Below are 23,103 nucleotides of genomic sequence, written 5' to 3'. Positions count from 1 at the left end.
TTTCTCTGAAGAAGGGTCTAGGCCCGAAACGTCAGCCTTCCTGCTCCTCTGATGCTGCTTGGCCTGCTGTGTTCATCCAGCTCTACACCTTGTTATCTCAGATTCTCCAGCATCTGCAGTTCCTACTATCTCTGAAACATTACCTTTGGGGTTCTGCTTTTTGATTTAGACCTTTTCTGTTCATATTCCCCATTCAGAACATCTTTTCTGGTCCTATTTATGTCATTGGAATCCTCATGGACAACCAGACCCACACTCACCTCAAGTACCTGTCTCGCCCAGAGTTCGGAACCTTGGCACAGAGCAAGCAACACAGGATTCTGGATGTTTGCTCTCTGCTGCTGGGACTTGTGTTTATCCCCTGACCACACTGTTCCCACTGTCACAACGATGCTATTTACTGCTTCTGCTTGAATGGCTTTCTCTACCATGGAACAGTGGTCAGTTTACTTATCTTCCCTGCTGTTTTCCATACATGCAAAAGAACCTCAAACCTGATGGACAACTGAAAGTGTCAAGGCTCCTCTACTTCTACCTTCTCAATGCACTTCCTGCCTGATTCTCAGTCATATTGCCCAAAACAGAAGTCCCTATTCTGAGGGGTATGACTGCCCTAAAGTGGCTGTACTTTTAGGTGTGGGAGGATTGAGACATATTGTCTAACTTAATAATAAATGACTGTGGAGCATCCCCCCTGCATAATCTACGTTACACCCGCAGTATATCAGTGGTTGCCAGAAAATTAATGTAAATGGATGTGGTATTGATCAAGCTTTGTCCTAGATAGTTAAATTGTTTACAACTGTATTCATAAAACATGTAGAAAGCACTCCATCGCGCTTCTGACTTGTGCTTTGTAGTTGATGTAGTTTGTTGAGATAGGAGGTGAATTATTGGCAGTCAAGATGGCTAGCCTGTAATTGATTTGGTAATAGCTGTATTTATATGGCAGGCTGTGTTAGCTTCCTGTCAATGCTGACCACTAGGGTGTTAATGATGAGAGGACACAGTGATTGCAATCCCATTGAATAATACAGGAAGATGTTCACAGAATCGTCGGAGGATACATTGTATAAGAAGACCATTTACCACACTGTGCTTGTGGAAGATCAGTGGTTAGGCAAAGCAATTGACTCACTTCATCCAGCTCTGCACCTTGTTGTCTCTGACTCACTTCCCTTCTCCTTTCCCACAGCCTTGCTACTCCTTTCCCTTTGTCTGCGTATCAAATGTCCTGTGAGTGTTACTCACAAACCTTCTGCCAGTGCCCCCTGAGGCAGTGAAGGTGTACCCCATTGAGATCCCCTCCTCTTCTTCAAAGGCATCTGAGTGACCCTCCGTCTCTCCAGCTCTTTTCTGTTTAGCCAGACCCTTAACCGCATGACAGAGCAGATAAATTCAAGGCCTATTGTTACAGTGTTAACACAGTGTGGAGCTGGAGGAACACAGCAGGTCAGGCAGCATCAAAGGAGCAGGAAAGCTGATATTTCAGGTCAGGACCCTTCTTCAGAAATAAGGGTTGTAGCCCGAAATGTCAACTTTCCTGCTCCTCTGAAGCTGCCTGGCCTGCTGTGTTCATCCAGCTCTACACCTTGTTATCTCAGACTCCAGCATCGTCAGTTCTTACTTTATCTATGGTTACAGTGTGTCTGCTGGTTATTACATGAGTACTATGCCCCCTCAAGTTGTCACATCAATTCTTGGGTCCTCTGAGCAATACCACTTCACCCTCTTGAGTGAGCACTCCTGCCTCCTCATCAGTGATCGAGTGTCTGCCATGGTGTCTTTTGTTATCCATGCTCTCCATTGGGGTCAGGCTGGGCAGCAGCCCCCTCTTCATACTGTTATGATATAGTTTTCTTGTCTTCTTTTACACGTGAAAGCCAATGAACACAGGCAGTTTCCCCTTTGGAGACAAGCACAGCACCTATGCCTGAGAGAGAACAGCAGAGCGTATTGGCCCATGAATGCCTCATGCAAGTTGCCATTCTTGAGCCAGTTCATGTCAACTTCTGTGCCCTCACAGGTTGAGCTCCACTCCTTTTCTTACTTTTCATTGCCAGCTCCTGAAAGATTGTGGACAGTCAGCTGATCCCTGGCCGAACCCTCTTCAGTTCCCAATGTTAGGATACTTAATGTGTTACTGAGCACACCTTCCATTAACGGAACCAGGTCCCAGCCTTTAGCACCAGCATGCAACTCTGTCAGTATTGTTTCTAAAGGACAGACTGCTTCATCTACCTTCCTCTGGATCAGCTCTCATTTCCCACCTCTGACTTGTTATCAATGACACCATGATTGGATTGGCCTCCCCTTGGTTCTGTCAATGGTGGATCATTCACTGCTGGGGAACCTGTCGATTCCCTTTTCTGTCTTTGCTGGGGCTCTGTCTCACAGCATCAGCATCCCACAGGCAAACGTAGAAGATGGGAGCAACAGGAGGCCATTTGGCCTTTTGAGCCTGCTCCGCCATTCATCACGATCATAGCTGATTGTACAACTCAATAGCCTAATCCTGCTTTAGAACATAGAACATAGAACAGTACAGCACAGTACAGGCCTTTTGGCCCATGATGCTGTGCCGACCTATTATCCTACTTCATGATCAAACTAACCTGCATACCCTTCATTTTACTATCATCCATGTGCCTATCCAAGAGTCGCTTAAATGTCCGTAATGTATCTGACTCCTCTACCACTGCCGGCAGCACATTCCACGCACCCACCACTCTCTGTGTAAAGAACCTACCTCGGACATCTCCCCCATACCTTCCTCCAATCACCTTATAATTATGCTCCCTCGTGATAGTCATTTCCGCCCTGGGAAAAAGTTTCTGACTATCTATTCTATCTATGCCTCTCATCATCTTGTACACCTCTATTAAGTCACCTCCCATCCTTCTTCGCTCCAATGAGAAAAGCCCTAGCTCCCTCAACCTTTCCTCATAAGACCTGCCCTCCAGTCCAGGCAGCATCCTGGTAATCCTCCTCTGCACCCTCTCTAAAGCTTCCACATCCTTCCTATAATGAGGCGACCAGAACTGAACACAATATTCCATGTGTGGTCTAACCAGAGTTTCATAGAGCTGCAGCATAACCTTGCGGCTCTTAAACTCAATCCCTCTGCCAATGAAAACCAATGCTTTCTCCCCATAAGCTTTGATCCAATTCACCCAAGTGCTATATCTAGTCGCCTCTTGAATACATTCAATGTTTTGGCATCAGCTGCTTCCTGTGGTAATGAATTCCACAGGCTCACCACTCTTTGCATGAAGAAATGTCTCCTCATCTCCGTCCTAAATGGTCTACCCCGAATCCTAAGTCTGTGACCCCTGGTTCTGGACACAGCCACCAATGGGAATATCCACCCTGCATCTACCCTGTCTAGTCCTGTTAGAATTTTATAAGCCTCTATGAGATTCCCCCCTCATTCATCTGAACTCCAGTGAAAACAATCCTAACCTAGTCAATCGCTCCTCATAAGTCAGACCCGCCATCCCCGGAATCAGCCCGGTAAACCTTTGCTGCACTCCCTCGAGAGCAAGAGTATCTTTCCTCAGAAAAGGAGACCAAAACTGCACACAATATTCTAGGTTTGGTCTCACCAAGGCCCTGCACACCTGCAACAACACATCCCTGCTCCTGTACTCAAAACCTCTCGCAATGAAAGCCAATATACCATTTGCCTTCTTTACCGCCTGCTGCACCTGCATGCTTACCTTCAGCGACTGGTGCACAAGGACACACAGGTCCCACTGCATATCCCCCTCCCAGTTTACAGCCATTCCGGTAGTAATCTGACTTCTTATTTTTGCCTCCAAAGTGAATAGCCTCACATTTATCCAAATTATACCAGGAAGGTGGATGGGGATGTCACATCCGTTTTGTCAATCATAGCATTTCCAGTTAAGGAACTTGGACAAAGGTTGGAATGGCTCAACTTATTGTGGATTTTGAGGCTGCTACCACCACAGAATGGGGAGAAGTCGCAGGTAGGCTAAGTCCCTTGCTCCTCGATGCTTATCCTGTTGCAGGATCTGAGGAATGACAGTGTGGAGTGTTCTCAAAAACACTGGAGGAAGGGGACAGTGTCTTTGAGCATGGATGGAAGCCAGCAGCAGGAGTGTGCTCTCACCAGCCATCAAGGAGATTTGAGATCTCAGGAGGGGGTCAAGAAGTCAAAGGGACAACACTTCCGTGTGCCGAGCCTCACATACTTAATCATATTCTCTTGAGCAGCAATGCGCACAGTGACACGCCTTCTAGCTTCATCCATTCCTCTCTTGAGGTGCCTCACATCTCCATTGAATCACTCTCCCCCTCAACTCATTGTCCTCTCATGCTCATACCTCCCTCCATCCTCTCTGTACAAGTAGGACAGCACAGTGACTCAGTGTTTCGCTCTGCTGCCTCACAGCACCAGAGACTCAGATTCAATTCCAGCCTCAGGTGGAGTCTGTGGTGGAGTTTGCACGTTCTACCTGTGTCTGCATGGGTTTCCTCCGAGTGCTCCAATTTCCTCCCACAGTCCAAAGATGTGCAGCTTAGGTGGATTGGCCACGGGAAATGCAGCGTTACAGAAATAAGGTAGGGAGGTGGGTTTAGGTGGGATGCTCTTCAGAGGGGCATTGTGGACTCAAGTTGCAACTTGAAGTCATATTGTTCTGTCAACAATAGTATTTATTTCCACAGGAATAATGTGACTTGAAATGTTCAGTGACTTAACTTCCAACTCAAAAAATCATGAATAATTCTAATGTCTCTGCAATGTACTTCAGCTTTCCCTTACTATTTTCCAGGTGTGTTTCTAATTCCCTACACAATCATGCTGGCTTTCATTGCGATGCCTATGTTTTACTTGGAGAGTTCCTTTGGGCAGTTTGCCAGTCTTGGACCTGTTGCAGTGTGGAAAGCCGTGCCCATGTTACAAGGTTAATGTTTATTCAGCAACTTGAGCTTGTTAAAGGTAGAAATATAGTGTTTAATTCATGTTAGTAAATGGAGTTTGAGGCCAGCCTTGCTTGATATCCTTTATGCAATCTGATCTGGATTCGGTTTTGTGAAGACAGACATAGCCATATGGGGCGACATTGTAAACTTTCCACTGTACTCCCATACTTCCGTACTTGAGTACACACAACAATAAAGGATATTATAATTCTCATTCTAATTCTAAACATTTCTAATTCTAAAATGAACAGACTGATGCCGCAAATGTAGTGTTTCTTTCACTATCCGTTTAGTTAACTATTAAATCTGTGGAATTTGTTACTCAGTCACCAGCATCAATAATGTTTCTGTGCTTCATTTGTTATGATAACATTTTCAGTATTTATAATGGGAGTGATAGCTCCTTGAAGTTTTCATTGTTTTACTTAAGTACAGTAGAGTTGCTGAAAAGAATATATATGTTAGAAGTATCTTTCATTGGTGCAAAGTGGAGAAGCAAATTCAAACTCTGATTGTGCCTGTCTGTTGAGAAACATTAGCGGGAAAAGTTAACAAATTAAAAGTTTTGAGAGGAAGAAATTTTAATAAAAAACAGTCCAAATCTAACAGGTCATCGACACGGCAGTCCCTGAAGAACAAAGAAAAGTAACGGACAAAGATCCTGTCACTGATTGCCAACTCTTCTAACACAATTGGGATACGTTAGATCAGGGAAGGACAATGTCCAGCTAGGATGTTTCTCTTGGTTAATGGTTAACGATGTTTAAGGTTTAGGATCTTCGTTGTAAAATTTTAATTTGGACTAATGACCAGTGGGTGTACATCATCCACTGGGAAAAAAAAACTCTGGGTTGAAACCCCAGCAAGATGGGAAAAATAGCAAGAAGAGAACTTGTGTTATTTAATTAATTTATTATTTGCTTTGAGATTCAGAAAATGATAAGGAGATCAAATTTTTTCATTTTAATTCATTCGTGGGACATAGGTGTTGCTGGCTAGGCCATCATTTATTGCCCATTCCTAATTGGTCAGAGGACAGTTAAGAGTCAACCACATTGCTGTGGGTAGGGTTTCCCATGTAGATCAGACGAGGTAAAGGTGGCAGTTTCCTTCCTTAAAGGACATTCATGAAACAGTTGGGTCTTTACAATTGACAATGGTTTCATTGGACAATAGTCATCTGACCTTGGACTGAGATGAAGAGGCATTTCTTCACTCAGTAGGTGGTGAATCTTTGGGATTCTCTACTCTAGAGGACCACAGAGGCTGAGTCATTCAGTACGGTCAATACTGAAATTGTTAGAATTGTACATTTAAAAACATCAAATGATATGGAAATAGATCAGTAAAATGATGTTGAAATAGACATTTATCATAATCTCATTACATGGAGCAGAATTGAGGGGCTGAATGGCCTACTTCTGTTCCTATTTTCTAAGTTGTCATGTTGTTTATACATTTTGCTAAGAAGTCTGATTTCTTACTAGGATGTAAATGAAGCTTCCGTATTTTAAAATTAACAATTGTAGATTTTGTCCATTGTAGTAAAGTGCTTGGCAATTTCCCCAGCTATGAAATAATTCTGGAGCAACATGAAGATGCAGTGGAATAGTTATAATAACTAATTGCAACTAAAGAGAATTGGTTTCTCCGACAAGTGGAATGCATTTGTAATAAATCTTTTCAATTGTAAATAGTTTCTAATTAATATTCCTGTTCCTCATTCGAATTCAAGGTGTGGGGTTTACGATGGTCCTATTCAGTACAATTATAGACATCACTTACAACTGCATCATCGGCTACAGTCTGTACTACCTGTTTGCTTCCTTCCAATCTCCCCTGCCGTGGGCAGATTGCTTCAGGTGGTGGGGAGCAGATGAAACATGCAGCAGGACTCCCAAAGGTATAGTGCTCACTTCTATTGGCGAAACTATAGGCACCTTAGGCTGATAGCTACTTGCACCTGGTTATACTTCAGTCTCTGAGACATGAGTTGTTTTCATCAACAAATAGAGTCTTTTACTATTCGTCCATCTGTTCACAGAGCTCCCAGCTCGGAACATATATTGTTACTGTTGAACTTTGTTCAAAGAGAGTGATGCGACAGGATCTTTGCGCAGGAATTGCTGGCTGTCTGCACATTGAGGGGCTTCTGACACGAGTTTCTCTCATGTCTGCTGCCGCAATTGGTCCGCACAGTCTGAGGAAGGCAGCAAATCTATCGCTCAAAGTGCTCATCGTTTCAATGGTCAAATCTTCCAGCTATTGCATTGTCAGGCATATGCAGGAATTGCACTTACGATGGTGACAAGGAACCAGTGAATTGCCCATCGTAAGTGTACAGTCATCCTTTGCGATATCACGGACATTGTGCTAGAGTGAGGAAACTACTTAACCGCATACTCACCCAGGGAATGTTGGATAGATTCAAACTTGCTCCAACAACTGGGTATCTAAATAACTGGACTGTCTTTCCACACTGTATGAATTCTATAATTCTATGATTCTATATCAAACTCAAATGACTAGAACTACCCTGCAGACCCTGACCACCTTGTCTGACTATCTAATACCACCCAACCTCCCATAGTGTGACTACCCTGACCCAGTCTGTCTACCCCTTCCAATCACCAGACTGACCTGTTACCAGGTATAACCATATTTCTGAACTACTCTGACTCCCTTCCTGATCTGACCTGACTAACCACCTGACAAACTGGGACCATGACCAAACCTCTCTTCCTGTCCCTCAACCTACTCTATTTGCCTTTCTACTCACTGCACCCACTTAGAGTCCTAGAGTCATACTGCATGAAAACAGACCCTTCAGTCCAATTAGTCCACACTGTCCATGCTGTCAACTTAAACTATTCACACCTGCCTGTGCTTGGCCTATATGCCTCCAAAGCTTTCCTATTGATGAAATTGTCCAAATGTCTTTTAAGCATTTTAACTGTGCTTGCCTCCACAACATTTTCTGGCAGTTCATTCGGCACGCAAACCACCCACACTGTGTAAAATAGTTGCCCCTCAAGTCCTTTTTAAATCTTTCTCCTCTCACCTTAAAAGGGTCTTTTCCTCAGCATATTTCATAAAAATATGTCCCCAGCTTTTGAACTCCCCCACCCTGGGAAAAAGACTCTTGTCATTCACCTTATCTATGCCCCTCATGATTTTATGAACATCAATAAGGTCAGCCCTTAACTTCCAGTGGGAACAGGTGTCAGCCCTTCCAGTCTATTTTCATGACTCAAACCCTCCATTCCCAGCAACATCCTGGTAATTCTTTTCTGAAACCCCTCCAATTTTATAATATCCTTCCGCTAACAGGGCAACCAGAACGGGACACAGTACTCCAGAAGAGGCCCCAACAATGTCCAACAACCTCAGCATGATGTCCCGACTCCTATACTCAATGGTCTGAGCAATGAAGGCTAAATGCCTTCTTAAGCACACTGTCTACCTGTGATGCAAGTTTCAAAAACTTATGCACCTGAGCCCCAACCTCCTTACCTAGCTCACCTACATGACTACCAACTGTCTCAAAACGTACTGATCTAACCAGCCTACTCACCACTTACGCATCCTCCCCCCACCACTTACACATCAACCTACTGACCCAGATCATCCTTCTACCCATTTTCCTGGTTCATTTACTTGCCTACTTTGCCTACCTATCCACTTAATCAGCTTTCACATCCATCCACAGCATGTACCTACCTATTGACTGAATTGCTAGGCAACTAATATGATACTCAACATAAAAGATATCTCCCAACGCTCTGTCATATGATTAAAAGTGCAGCATTGTCTTTACATAGAATGATAGAATCCCTACAGTTTGGAAACAGGCCCTTTGGCCCAACAAGTCCACACCGACCCTCAGACCCAGCCCTATAACCCACCTAATCTACACATCCCTGAACACTATGGGCAATTTAGCATGGCCAATCCACCTAGCCTGCATTTCTTTGGACTGTGGGAGGAAACTGGAGCACCAGGAGGAAACCCACGCCGACACGGGGAGAATGTGCAAACTCCACATAGACAGTCGCCCAAGGGTGGAATCAAACCCACGTCCCTGGTGCTGTGAGGCAGCAGTGCTAACCACTGAGCTGCCGTGCCGCCCTCCCATGAAATTCTGCATCCATAGTTCATATTTCAATATACATTGATGACCCACTTTGATAATCAGATTAAAGGAATTCATAATACTTTAATGTTGGGCTTTGTGATTAAAGGGGTAGACGGACTGGGTCAGGGTAATCATACTAAGATTTGCAATTACATGTAGAGCAAGAGCCAGAGCTGGACTGTGCTGTGTGTGGAATAAACTGATTGTGCTTCTCTGTCTGACTCATCTGTAACTTTACCCATGTACTCCAAGTGAATGGAATGATTCAGTTAGAGTGAAACAGTGACCCTGATTATATCACTAGAAATGACAGCATTGTTCCCAGTGAAGTGTAATTCTAAAACACATTCCAAATTTTCCAGATCCACTCTGCAATCTCACTCTGGATGATGGATATTTTGAAATCATTAATACAACATGGCTGCAGGCAAACAATGAAACTTGTCCGAATGGATCAGAAATCTTTATTCCTCACCAGAGTCCAAGTGAGCAATACTGGGAGTAAGTACATTGCTGCAGAGAGCTGTACCTATAACCTACACAGCTGGGCCAGTAACTCCTTGGTTAGTTGGTGACTGTTCTGTTTATTGAGAGCGAAGCTGTTTGATTTCGATAGATATATAATTTACATCATGCATTCTTAACAAATCAGGGGTCCCTTTTTTTCAGGTAACTGCAGGCAAACATTTATTTTTGTATTTTGTGTTCTTTACAGAAAAGATTCACATCAGAATTGCAGAATACTAAACAGTTGAAATTATCTGTGACGGATATCCCTTCCTCTGTGTTTTTATTTGGATGCAGTTTTGGGTTTAACCCATGGTCCTGGGAAATGAACTGTAGAACAACTGTCTGGGTGCAGATGTTGTGTTTAACACTATGAAAGAGTTGAATTCGTTAGGAGAAATAGTGTGGAATTTTAATGTAACTGAACCGCTCTTCCCCGGGATTAAGAGAAGGGTGATTCTTATAGTGGACGGGGAACACAATTTGTGCAGCAGTGAGCACAGTGTTTAACATACCGTTTTTGGGTTTGTTGACCAATCACTGAATGTGGGTAGAACCATGACCTTCACCAGCTAACTGATAATATTCTTGTTAAAATGAAGGGGAACCCATCAGGAGTCCTTGCGATTTTAGCAGCTATATCAATGGAAGGGAGAGGTGGCAAAGCTGCTCCCTTTCTCTTCCACCCCTCACCCTCCTCCACCTCAGCTACCTGCGATTGACATTTTCTTGAAAGTTCTGGTGCATTATCTGAAGGACTACAAAGATGTGTTTCTTACTGTGGATACGAGGGAGAGGCCAACTCTTAGACCAAGCACACGGATGGAAATGGACAGAACAAGCACTGTCACTTGAAACTGGATTCAGAGTCATAAGAGGTTCATTCATGAGGGCAGGAGAAGTGAGTACCAATGCACATACAGTTGTTGACATTTGCACATCTATTCTCAAAGCATTCCCCTGCAAAGCATTCCCTCTCTCTCAAAGAAGTTCATCACATTCTCAGAGGCTAACACTTGCACTCATTCTGAGATTTATGCCATCTCCCAAACATGCTTTGTTTGTTCTTGGTTGTTTAGCACTTTGCTAAAATACAGCAGCGTTCACCAGCTTTTGGCTTGTGAGGCAGTGCGTGTGCATCATAAGAACTGAAATGGAGAAGTGTAACATGGAGGTGAGGCCTCTGCTGGTGCTTTCACTTCCCGACCTCTGCTTGTATTCAGAGCCCACCATGCTGCTACTTGCCTTGGTCAATGATCCAAGGTAATGGTTCTGAAAGGGTTATTGTTGGACGCTACAGGAAGCTCACTTCAATTTGATACCATAAAGAATTGAGTGGGAAAAACCTGAAAATCTTAGGATTTTGTCAGGTGAAGATTTTTAGTCACAGGCCTCTTGATAGTCTTAACAACAATGTCGAAATCACTAATCTAACTTGTGCCTGATTGCTATCAAGTAATACACTGCATCTTCTTTAAGAGGAGATCCTTTCTTCTCATTAGTGGCTTTTGTTTATCATTGTAAACCAAGTAGGCCCTAAATCCTAAGGAAGAGGATGGTGACAGCAAATTATCACAACTGTGTTCTGGTAGTGGTTGGCACTGCTGACTATACAAGCCACTGTTGTGTAAGCAAACCACTATATTGCCCGTACACATTGAAAGGCACCTAGATCTGTCTGACAAACCCAATGCTAGCTCAATGTTTGTCTTTGTGCCCATGTGGCCATGTCGCTATCTTTCCACAGTGCCAGTCATGGACATCCTCAAGGCTGAACTGAACCACATTCTTAGTTGATAGCCCTCATCACCAATGAGCTACCCGCTGCTGGCAAATAACTGAGGGACATGCGACGGGCATAGGCTTCAAGCCTCTGTGGCATCTTCCACAATTTCTTGCACAGACGTGTGTGAAAAACTTCTCGCGGTGACACACCAGCTAAAGATTGAGGGAGTGGAATCCATTTCAGTTTAGCAATACTCCTGAGGGTGCCTTGATTGCCACACCTTTTCGGTCCAGATCTCTCTAACAGTGGGAACCAGTGACTGCACCAAGTAGAAGAGCTCTGTGTATGTGTACGACCCACCCCATCTACCTCAAAGTGGTGCCCTTGGCAAGCATGGCATTATTCTCCCAGGAGGTAGGCTTGTGGGCTATGGGATTGTGAAAAACTATGGATGCCCTCAGCAGATTCTTGGAAGGAGCTGGAGATGATTCAATAATTGTAACTACATGAAAAAGATTGCAATCTTAGATCTCTCTCAATCTTGAAATCTGCTTATGTATGATAAGAAAGTGAAATTTGAGGCTCCATTTGGCTAGGTGTGGTTTGTGATGTCCAGTACCGAGATTCATGCTTGGTGATACATCCATTTTCAGTTTTTAGTTTCTTTGTAACAATTGTACAACTGGGGAGTTTGTGATCACACCTCAATAAAGAGACAGCCAATTTGCTGTGTAGAGTCACACATTTGCCAGCCTCCATGAAGACAGATTTCTCTCTTAAAATACATTACTGAACCAGATGAACTTTTAATGGCTGTGTGATGAAAATAATCCTAACAATACATTTCCTATTGTCATTTTCGTTAGGAGAATGGTTTTGCGCCGTTCTAGTTCAATTGAAGAGACTGGGGATGTAATCTGGTATTTAGCTCTCTGTCTGCTTCTGGCCTGGCTGATCGTTGGAGCTGCCCTATCAAAAGGAATAAGATCTTCAGGAAAGGTAAGTGATCGATGATGAATAGAATTAATGTCAGTGACAGCGTGCAGATTTCTGTAACAATAAAACTAGAATTTATGAATCATTTTGTGAAGTAGCTGGTTTATCTTCCAGGTGAAGTTAACAGTGTCTCTTTGAGGAGTGGGAGATCCATAATTCATCAACACTACAGGCCTGAGGGAGATCTGAAGATCTTTCTACTGAGGGAAAGAAAAGCAGCAATTCCCCCAAGTCCCTGCAATGTCTCCCTCATTCTAAGGGTTACAGTCACTGATACAGGGACTCTGGGGGAAGCTGGGTAGCAAAGTGGTCGATAGCATTATGTTAACAGTTTATTTAAACATGAATGGAAAAGTGACCTGCAGATGCGAGGGCTGACATATCTTCTTCACACCCTATTCTAACCTTCTTTTTAAATGTATTTCCATGCAAAGATTAGAAATGAATAGAATAATACTGTCTTATTTAAATTCACTGTTACATTTTACTGGGGGTGGCATGCTTGACACAAATACCTGCTATTTCCAGAAGCAAAAATCTAATCAGTTTCTCTCCATGCTCAGGTTGTTTATTTCACTGCGACATTCCCGTATGTGGTTCTGACCATACTCCTGATTCGAGGGGTTACCCTGGAAGGAGCCTATAAGGGGATTGAATTCTACGTTGGAAAGCAGTTAGAATTCTCAAAGCTGGCTGACGCAGAGGTAAACACATCTGAATAATCCATGCAATTTCAGCTGGAATTTTGTGTCAAAATTTCTGTTTATTTCACGTTTCTGTTTGTTTACCTCTTAGTGCTCAAGATAATTGAGAAAGGCTCAAGTGTTCATTTTGGATTGTTGTTCAAAGTCAAAATTTCAGTCATTGCTTTTTGATGCAGAAAGTGAATCGGTGGTGGTTATTGTCCTTCATTTCAAGGAATATAGCCTTATTCCTTAATTTATGTTCATAGTCATTTGTTAGTTGCTCTGGACCCAGTTATCTAAAACTTTATCATAGATTTTTCAAAAACCTTTGATAAGGTTTCAGAGGCCTTAATCTTGTCTACTCTTTTAACATGACCATCCTTTAATAAATCCTTGTTAACTGTTGGAATAACTGCACAGAGGCTGGTATCCAGTCACCAAGTGACCCTTTATTTACATTTGCACAGTACATTGGCTGTGGCCTGGAGTCAGTCCCTGAACTGAGGAGATTCTGAGTGCCCTGATTATTCATTGGTCAGCCAGGGCTCCCTGGTTGGCCCAGAGTAACAACGCCAATCAAGGATCTTATAGCCAATGAGATCCACCTGGTTCCAATCACCACAACTATTTACATCGTATTTTCTTGTTCAATTAGCTCATCTTTCAGAAAATATTCCTATATTGTTCTTTGCACTCATCTTATTATATGGTTAACTTTCCTCCAGATATTCTATTTCCCTTTCTGGAAGGCTGGAGTTACATTTGCCATTTGTCATTTCTCAATATGCTTTTTTAAAATCAATATATAAATAAACAAGGCTTTCCTTTCTCCTGCCTTGTTCCTTTAATTATTTGCTGGTATTCCATCTAAACCTGGGATCTTAACTGCCTAAATTTTGATTAGCTTGTCCTGTACTTTATTCCTTTATTTCTTAACATTTCTGAAAAGTCTCTTTGCTTTGGCTATTGTCATTTGTCCTTTGTTATCCTCTTCAGTAAAAACCTGAGGCAAAGGCTAAGTTATTCCCCATTATCATCCTCTCTTTCATATGAGCTCTATTCATTTTCTGTTTAAATATTATTTTATCTCAGGGTCAATATTTCTGCCTAGTCCACCACCATTCCTTCCCATCATAAATATATTTTAATACTCATACTGTATGATGTCCATTTGCTACTCATTACCTTAATCCTTATTATAACACGATTGTTGCTCCATATGTTTACTCACATTTTTACTGCTTCATTTATTTTAATTAGATTGAGTAATGCTTCATTGTTATCCTTAATGGTGGTGATAGCCTTCCATTCCTTAAACTAATGGCACCAAACTAGTCAATCTCTCACCCTCAATAAGTTTGAAAAAAACATGGTTATCACTTGTGGGTCTTTGTATTGTATTCAAAATCTTTTCTTAATTGCTTTTGAAAAAAAATGTAGAATGGGAGTGGACAAGTGGATAGTAAAGAGGTAAGTTATTTACTAGAAAGCATGGCTGATGTTGAAAACCATCGTATCTCCTGGAGGGAAATTAGCAATTAGTTCACAGTTTCAACTGAAATCTCCCTGTGCTGATGATTTCTCCCTTCTATTTACCAGGTCTGGAAAGATGCTGCAACACAAATTTTCTATTCTCTTGCAGTAGGTTGGGGCAGTTTAATAACACTGTCATCCTACAATAAATTCCACAACAACTGTTACACAGATACCATTGTCGTCTGTGTTGTTAATTGCGCTACGAGTGTGTTTGCTGGATTTGTCATCTTTTCCATCCTTGGACACATGGCTCATAGACAAGACAAACTTGTTTCAGAGGTTATCCAGTCAGGTAACTGCAGAGTCACATTTACTGTCTTTCTGTTAAAATATTTTTCAACTCATGATTGCAACTGTTTGGATTTTTCGACCTCTTACTATCCACTCTGCTGAAAAGAAACACAAAGTCAATTTTTTTTTGTATTGCACTCGTCAAGACTGTACACAAGAAACTAAACTTGGAAAGGGAGCACTAATTTATACATCATGGGAAGAGATTGTTATTTGGTTGTACTGTGTTTGGGAGCAGAAGCTGTTAGCTGTCGATCTTAGCTGGAAAATGTTTGGTAGACAGACTGATTGGTTAGGATGTTGTCATGGGGACTGCTGCAGGGATTGGCATTTTCCATGACTCTTTCCTCAATGAAAATTTTACAATGTATGGCCAGATTCCTTTTGGCATTATAAAACTAGGTTGCGTGCTAATCTAACACTCCATCCATTCCCCACGGGACCGTTTTGCATGCTACCAACCTAAACAATTAGTCTTCCTGCTTGACTGACAGTTAACAGTTCCTGGTGTATTTTCATGCTACATATTGTCCAACCAAACAGTAATATTTTATCATGTTGTACAAACTAGTGTTCCCCATCGAGCTTTGGTTTCTTGCATTTCGGTTCTCATGAGTGTAAGACTAAAGCCTTCAAATTTGAGTCTCTTTTAGGTTTTGTATTTAAGTCCTGTATTGCAGAGGTGAAACCTCTACCAAAAAACAGTAATTCTTGGAGCTGAACAAACTGGGTTACAGGGAATGGGTCTGAGTAGGATGCTGTTCAGTTTGGGCTTGATGGGCCAAATGGCCTGCTTACACACTGTGGGGATTCTATGTTACTGGGTATTTTTCTTGTCCACTCTGTTGACAAATTTTGGAGTCAATTCCATTGAACTAGGGAGGGAAAAAGCAACTGAATAGGAGATGGGAAGAGTGAGAAAATCAGAAATGGAGAGGAAGGAAGAGGGCAAGTGTGAAAAATAAAAGAAGGGGAAAAGTAGGGGATGCAAATGGGGCAGTCATCAAAGAATTTGAGGAGCCAGGAGGAGAGTTATGGAGACGGGTGAGTGATCACGAGAACAGTGCATAGAAATGTTGATACATATGGGAAGCAGAGAGGAAGGTGGGGGCAGTGAGAAGATATGATTAAGAAACAGAAAAGAAGAAGAGGGAAAAAGCTCAGAAGCAAAGCCACATGGAATTGCAAGAGTCAAAGCTACAATACTCTCAGGAGAAACTGGCTAGGTTTGTGGCCAAGCAAAGAGACTGGCGAACGGGATTGGAATATCAATGGGCTGAATGTTTCTGCTAGAGATATGAATTGTGATGGAAGTGAGCCACAAAATATCAGATCCTTTACACAAATACTGAGCAAAATGTGATAGATTTCAACAAATAGATTTCTTAATTACTTATTGAGTGTTAAATTAAAAAGAAATGAAACAGTTTATGAATTACTGTTTTAAGTGCAATTAGTTGACCGTTTCAATTGTATCTAGGTTTTGGTTTGGCTTTCATTGCCTACCCAGAGGCTCTTGCACAGTTGCCATGGGCACCTTTATGGGCCGCGTTGTTTTTCTTCATGCTGATCACTCTGGGACTCAGCAGTCAGTTTGTAGCTGTAGGTAAGAACAATTTTACTTTACTTGCTTTCCACTTTGATTAAAAGGGAGCTATTGCAGTCTGACATTTGAGTCTACACAGGAACCCAATGCTGTATATATAGCACAGGGTTAGGGCCTGGGGAGATTGGCCCAGCTGAGAATATTGCTCACAGCAAAATTGCACATTCTCAGGGAGTCATGACCAATATGTATAAAGGGGACTAGTAATAAGTTTAATGACTCAACCTGCATACACAGGGGATATATTTGTTTCAGACACAAGCTCCTAAGCTCCATATACAAGATTCACTGATAAGGAGGGTGACTCCATAAGCCCACGACCACTTCTATCTAGAAGGACAAGGGCAGCAGACATATGGGAACACCACCACCTCCAAGTTCCCCTCCAAGTCACTCACCATCCTGACCTGGAAATATATCACCGTTCCTTCACTGTTGCTGGGTCAAAATTCTGGAATTCCCTCCCTAATAGCATTGTGGGTCAACCCACAGCAGGAGGACTGCAGCGGTTCAAAAAGGCAGCTCACCACCACCTTCTCAAGGGCAACTAGCAATGGGCAAGAAATGCTGGCTAGCCAGCGACGCCCACATCCCACAAATGAATAAAAAAAAACTCACTTCTCACCTAGAGTAGGCCGATTCAGTATGTACTCTCCTGGCTGTTTGTACATGTATAAATAAGTTCAAATGCAATAAATTTCTAGGCCAGTACCTTAGAAGAGAAACAAAAGACTTGCATTTACCATAACCACTTGATATCTTGAGACATTTAACAATGAAATGCTTTTGATCTGTAATGTAGGAAACAACATTGTTGTAATGTGGGAAATATGGCGACTAATTCTCAGACTGCAAAACCCAACAGCAATGAGGCAAAAACCAGAAAATGTATAGTTTTTCATGTTGATTGACAGGTATCTCCCCTGCCCTTCTACGAAGTAGGATAATTTTTTACATTCATCCAAATAAGCATATATGGACTTGCTTTTGATATTATATCTGAGGATGGCATTTCCCACAATGCAGACCTCCTGCAGTATTGTATTGAAGTAATTTTTGTGTTCCAGCCCTGAGTGAGAAATTACCGGTTGGAGATTGTTGGTTGCGATCTTATGGTGCAATAGATAATGAACCTATTTCTGTGCCAGAGGCTCCAGACTTAAGTGCCATGTCAGGAGCTGATGGCTTTGTTACCCTTGATGCATTTTGAAACATCCTACATATTAGTCTGCATAACACATACCATAGAGAGACAGGTTCTTGTTGAGACAGATGTTTTGAAGTTCATTAGCAACGTTACTATTTACAAGCCTACAATACCATAGAGTTACATACATGGCCTGGGTTCTGTGCTTGTGGATGTTACTGTGCGTAGTATGTACGTTACTGATTGACTGAACAGACTACACTGAACTCATGACACAGTAACTGAAGACGAAGTGGGTCCCTTTATACTGAATGTCATGTGTCATGTAGCCAGTTTAAAGCACATCTCTGTCAGGTCTGGAATCTATGCCATATTATAACAGTCCTGTCTGTTCTTTGGTCTGGAGGGTATGGACTTTTTTGCCTAAGAGGGAGGATGACATTTGTTCCCGGAACTACAAAGCTGATTAATTATTCCCCTCATTTTACTGTTAATTTCATTAGAAGCCATTATAACCTCATTGCTGGACCAGTTCCCTACATTTCTGCGATCAAAGCGCCTTTTTGTGACAGCTGGTGTATGCTTGGCACTCTATCTCCTCAGTGTCCCATGTGTAACACAGGTATGTCATCTTTCAGTATTTTAGTTTTGATTTCACATGCAGAATTCACTGGATTGATGACTTTCATGATGCGAAAGCCTTGTATTTTGGTCCTTTATTTTCCCTACCCACTTCAATGTTATGAAGTGTTCTTAGGGACTGATGATCCTCTATTTAATGCAGAGCCTGGGTAAAGAACTAAAACTCAGCTTTGCCGTCTCTAACTGTCATTGAGAAGATGATGGTGAGTTGCCTTTTTGTAACATTACAGTCCACATGATGCAGGTATCTCCTGAATGCTATGAAACGCTGCAAAGTTACAGGCCATTGACCCGGTAACAATGAAGGAAGGGTAATATGCTAACAGCAATAAGAATATAAGAAAAAGCTACATTCGGCCATTCAGTCCATCCACCCTGTTCTACTCTTCAATAAAATTACAGTTTATGTAATCGTGGTCTGAACTCTGGCCCGCCCTTCCTAACTTTGGTCTCCTTTACGTGTTAAAATTCAGCCTAATTTAACCTTCAATATCATAGAATCTCTACGGTGTGGAAACAGGCCCTTCAGCCCAACAAGTCCACATTACCCCCTCAGAGCATTTACCCAGACCTATCCCACATAACCCACCTAATCTGCATATTCCTTAACACTATGGGCAACTTAGCATGACCAATCCACCTAGCCTGCACACCTTTGGACTGTGGGAGGAAACCCACACAGACACAGGGAAAATGTGCAAACTCCACACAGACAGTTGCCTGAGGGTGGAATCGAACCCAGGTCCCTGGCGCTGTGAGGCAGCAGTGCTAATCGGCCATTGTGCCGCCCTATGATATATATGTTCAATGACTCAGCTTTGACTACTTTCTGGAGATAGGGAATGCCAAAGGTTAATAACATCCTGGGAAAAGAGTTTTTCTTTTTATGCATTCAGAGGATGTGTATATCACTAACCAGGCCAGTATTTATTGCCCATCTCTAGTTGCCCTTGAGAAAGTGACAGTGAACAATCTTCTCGAACCGCTGCAGCCCATTTGGTGCAATGCTGTTAGGGAGGGAGTACCAACATTTGATCGACTGATACCAAAGAAACAGTGATATATTTCCAAGTCAGGATGGTGAGTGGATTGGACGGCAATTTGCAGCTGATGTTGTTTCTATCTACCTACTGCCTTTGCCCTCCTGGTTGGGATTGCTTATGGTAATGGAAGGTGCTGCCTAAGGATCTTTGGAGAAGTTCTGTCATGCATCTTGTAGTTGGTACACACTGCTACTACTGAGAGCCAGTGGGAGATGGAGTGGAGATGTGGTACCGGTCAAGATGGTTCTATTGTCCTGGATAGTGTCATGCTTCTTGAGTGTTGAAAGAACTGCATTTTTTCGGACAAGTGCGGAGTATTCCATCACACTCCTGACTTACTGCTGTCATTGGTGGATAGGCTTTGGGGAAAGTGGAGCTGAGTTACTTGCAGCAGGATTGCTAGCCTCTGACCTATTCTTGCAGCTACATTATTTAAATGGTTAGCTCAATTCATTTTCTGGTCAATGGTAACCCCCAGCGTGTTGATACTGGGGGGATTTAGTGATGGTAATGCCATTGAATATCAAGTGGCGATGGTTAGATTCTCCATTGTTTGGAGATGGTCATTGGCTGGAATTTGTGCAGTGCAAATGTTAATTAGACTGGATATTTCCCAGATCTTGCTGCATTTGAACATGGACTGTTTCAGTATCTGAGGAGTTGTGAATGGTGCTGAACAATATGCAATCATTGGCAAACATCCCCTTTTCTGACCTTAGGAAGGAGGAAGGGTCATTGATGAAGCAGCTAAAGATGTTTAGACCAATGACTCCTAACCTGAGGAGCTCCTGCAGAGATGTTCTGGAGCTGAGATGACTGACCTCCAACAATCACAACTGTCTTCCTCTGTGCCAGGTATGAGTTTAACTAACAGAAAGTTTGCTCCCAATACCCATTGATTCCAGCTTTACTGGGTTCCTTGGTGCCACACTTGGTCAAATGCACCCTTGGCCTCAAGGGCTGTCACCCTCACTTTACCTCTGGAATTCAGCACTTTGTCCATATTTGAACTAAGGTTGTGATGAGGTCAGGAGCTGGGTGGCCCTGGTGGACCCCAAACTGGGTATCACTGCTTGATAGCATGGTAGATGACACCTTCCATCACTTTACTGATAAACGAGAGTAGACTGATGGGTTGGAATTGGACAGTTTGGATTTGTCCTGCTTTTTGTGTACAGGACATACTTAAGCAATTTTCCACATTGTTGGGTAGATGCCAACTGTTGTAGCTGTACTGGAACAGCTTGGCTAAGGGAGCGGCGAGTTCTGGAGCACAAGTCTTCAGTGCTATTGCCAGAATGTTGTCAGGGTCCACAGCCTTTGCAGTATCCAGTGACTTTAACTGTGCAGTAAACAGTACGGCAGTTTGAGTGAAGACTTCACCTGAGTGAGACAATAGCTGAGCTATTGGAATGTGGTTCAAAGTGGGAATATAGTGCAAAGGGGGACAGGGCAGCTTGAAATAAGGTCTGCTGCAAGATTTAAGGCCTGAAGAGTAAGTGATGAATGGCAGAAGATAAAAGACACAGATCAAGACACTTACTTGCAGTGAGTCCTGAGGCAGAATGCTGTAAAAAAAAAACCATGACGTTCAGGGAAAAGAGCTGATTGGTGAGTAGGATTGACAATTATTTTTAGACATTAAAATAAAAGTAAAGTATTCTGTTTGAGTTTAGGTCTCTAGTTTTTTTTTCCATTCTGTCAAAAATAGCGAGGAATGAGATTGATACTGGTGATTTATTTCCAAACATAGTGCAATCAAGTATAAAGACCAGGGATTCCAGAGTAATTAACTAATAAATTAACTAAAATGGAGTGGTGATGGCAGAGATGGGCGATGTATTATTGCTGCAGTATGTGTAAGATGATGGACACCAAGGGAATCTGCATTTTTAGCAAATATTTACAACTAATGGAACGTCAGATCCACGTTAATGAGGTGGAGCCCAAGCTACATTAGGGAGGGGAAAGTTACCTGAATACTTAGTCTCAGACAGCAATTATACTGTTCAGAAACATTGGAACAGTCACAGTGGGAGACAATATAATTTGAGATATCTTCGAAAGCAGCTTCCAAATCTGTGACCTCCACTACCTCCAAGATCCTCTGGAAGCCACACACCATCCTGACTTGGAATTGTATTATATTTCCCTTAGTGCCTCTGGGCCATGGTCCTGGAACTCCCTCCCTATCAGCACTTTCTTCCACACTACAAGAGTACAGCGATTTGAGAGGACAGTTCAGCACCACCTTTTCTAGGGCAATCAAGAATGGACAATAAATGCTGATCCAGCCAGCGATGTCAACATTCCATGAACAAGTGAAAAAAAACAAAACTGGTGGTTTATTGCAGAATTTTCCTTTCCCCTGTCTCCATACAGAGTGCAGAAGGTTATTGACTTTTTTCTCCGCACTGTTGGGCATCTCATTTTGCACAAGTGGTAACTCTGAGTCATGCTGCTGTCTCTGCTCAGGCTGATAGGGTCTGGTGGAATGACCTCTCTCTGTGGTCATCAAGGAAGTGAACTGACCATCACTCCATCACCAGAATGTCAATATCCTTCCCTGGGAAGCAAAAACTGAGCTTGGCTTCCTTTTGCACCACGTTTAGGGGTAAGCATGACACTGTGAGGCATTATTCTTGGCTTGTGGTGCCCAGCTGGCCTTTAAATATGGCATCAGAAACTTGGAAACTGGAACATTCTCAGCAGTGGTGAGCACTTCCATCTCACCCGCTGTGAGATTCACTGAGCAAAACATCGCAGCTTGGCTATTTAAATCCTGTGAAGTGGAAGATTGTGCAAAATAACTTATTCCAAACCGTTGGCATGAAACTCCCTTCCACCGCTCTCTCACCATAAATGGGGATTTCCTGACCTTCATGCCTTCGGCATTGCTTATTCTAAATTGAGAGTTTGATTTTTAGTTTTCATATACAGCTCATTTTCGAACATTTATTTGTTTATCCAGGCTGGGATCTACTGGATCAATTTAATTGATCATTTCTGTGCTGGTTGGGGACTCCTTGCAACTGCTCTGGTGGAACTGACTACTTTAAGCTGGATCTATGGTTAGTAGAACCTTTGTTTTGAAAAAAGAAATGAGACAGGCAGTGCTTTCTGCTCCATCTTTAATGGTCTAGCCCTCTTGGGCTGACTGAGTTGTTATTGGGGTCAGTTTAGCCTCAGCCATTTTCCAGCTGGTTGCTGATAGAGACGTCGTACAGCCCTCAGCCCAAATGGAATGAAATGAGACAATTATCAGTTCCTACCAACTATTGAGACAGATGAACCAACAGACACGTTCTGCTTCAGTCTGTTTTCTGGATTTCTTAAGATGGCTTAGGGGCTGTTTGCTTTTCTGCAGCTCAGGACGGAGGACTCACTTTTCGGTCCATCATGCCCCCATTCTGATAACAGAGGCCTTTCCATCTCAAACAAGATCAGAAATCAGAGCCTCTCCTGGATTAAACACTGATTTTGCAGGGCTTGTGGGCAGATTTTATAGGTAATCAGATTGGTGACAAGGAAAAGGGTGCTTATGCCATTTGAAATCCTGAGTGATCCCTTCTCTGCTTTAACGTGCTCATTAGTGTCACCCAGTACAGGATGAACTTTGACAGTAAACAAGTTACCCTGAAGTCAGGACAAGCAAGTGATAACAAGGTGTAGAGCTAGATGAACACAGCAGGCCAAGCAGCATCAGAGGAGCAGGAAGGCTGACGTTTCGGGTCGAGACCCTTCAGAAATAGGGGAGGGGAAGGGGATTCTGAAATAAATAGGGAGAGGGGGGAGGCAGATAGAAGATGGATAAAGGAGAAGATAGGTGGAGAGGAGT

The 23,103-nt window shown here is 42.6% G+C and overlaps 1 protein-coding gene across 1 annotated transcript in view; it reads left to right on the top strand.

Annotated features, from left to right (window-relative positions):
* The window catches only part of LOC109912557 (sodium- and chloride-dependent neutral and basic amino acid transporter B(0+)-like), a 34,672-nt gene extending 12,331 nt beyond the window's left edge, over window positions 1-22,341 (top strand). Inside the window, exons 3-11 of the mRNA XM_048605405.1 lie at window positions 4,800-4,931; window positions 6,686-6,853; window positions 9,448-9,586; window positions 12,185-12,317; window positions 12,878-13,018; window positions 14,600-14,828; window positions 16,308-16,433; window positions 18,084-18,202; window positions 22,237-22,341. Of these exons, the coding sequence (XP_048461362.1) occupies window positions 4,800-4,931; window positions 6,686-6,853; window positions 9,448-9,586; window positions 12,185-12,317; window positions 12,878-13,018; window positions 14,600-14,828; window positions 16,308-16,433; window positions 18,084-18,202; window positions 22,237-22,341 (1,292 nt within the window). The remainder of the gene's footprint in view (window positions 1-4,799; window positions 4,932-6,685; window positions 6,854-9,447; window positions 9,587-12,184; window positions 12,318-12,877; window positions 13,019-14,599; window positions 14,829-16,307; window positions 16,434-18,083; window positions 18,203-22,236) is intronic.
* Window positions 22,342-23,103: the final 762 nt, after the last annotated feature.

Source organism: Rhincodon typus, chromosome 14 (genome assembly GCF_021869965.1).
Source record: "Rhincodon typus isolate 14 chromosome 14, sRhiTyp1.1, whole genome shotgun sequence".
Classification (NCBI taxonomy): domain Eukaryota; kingdom Metazoa; phylum Chordata; class Chondrichthyes; order Orectolobiformes; family Rhincodontidae; genus Rhincodon; species Rhincodon typus.
This window is presented reverse-complemented; position numbering and strand designations above follow the sequence as displayed.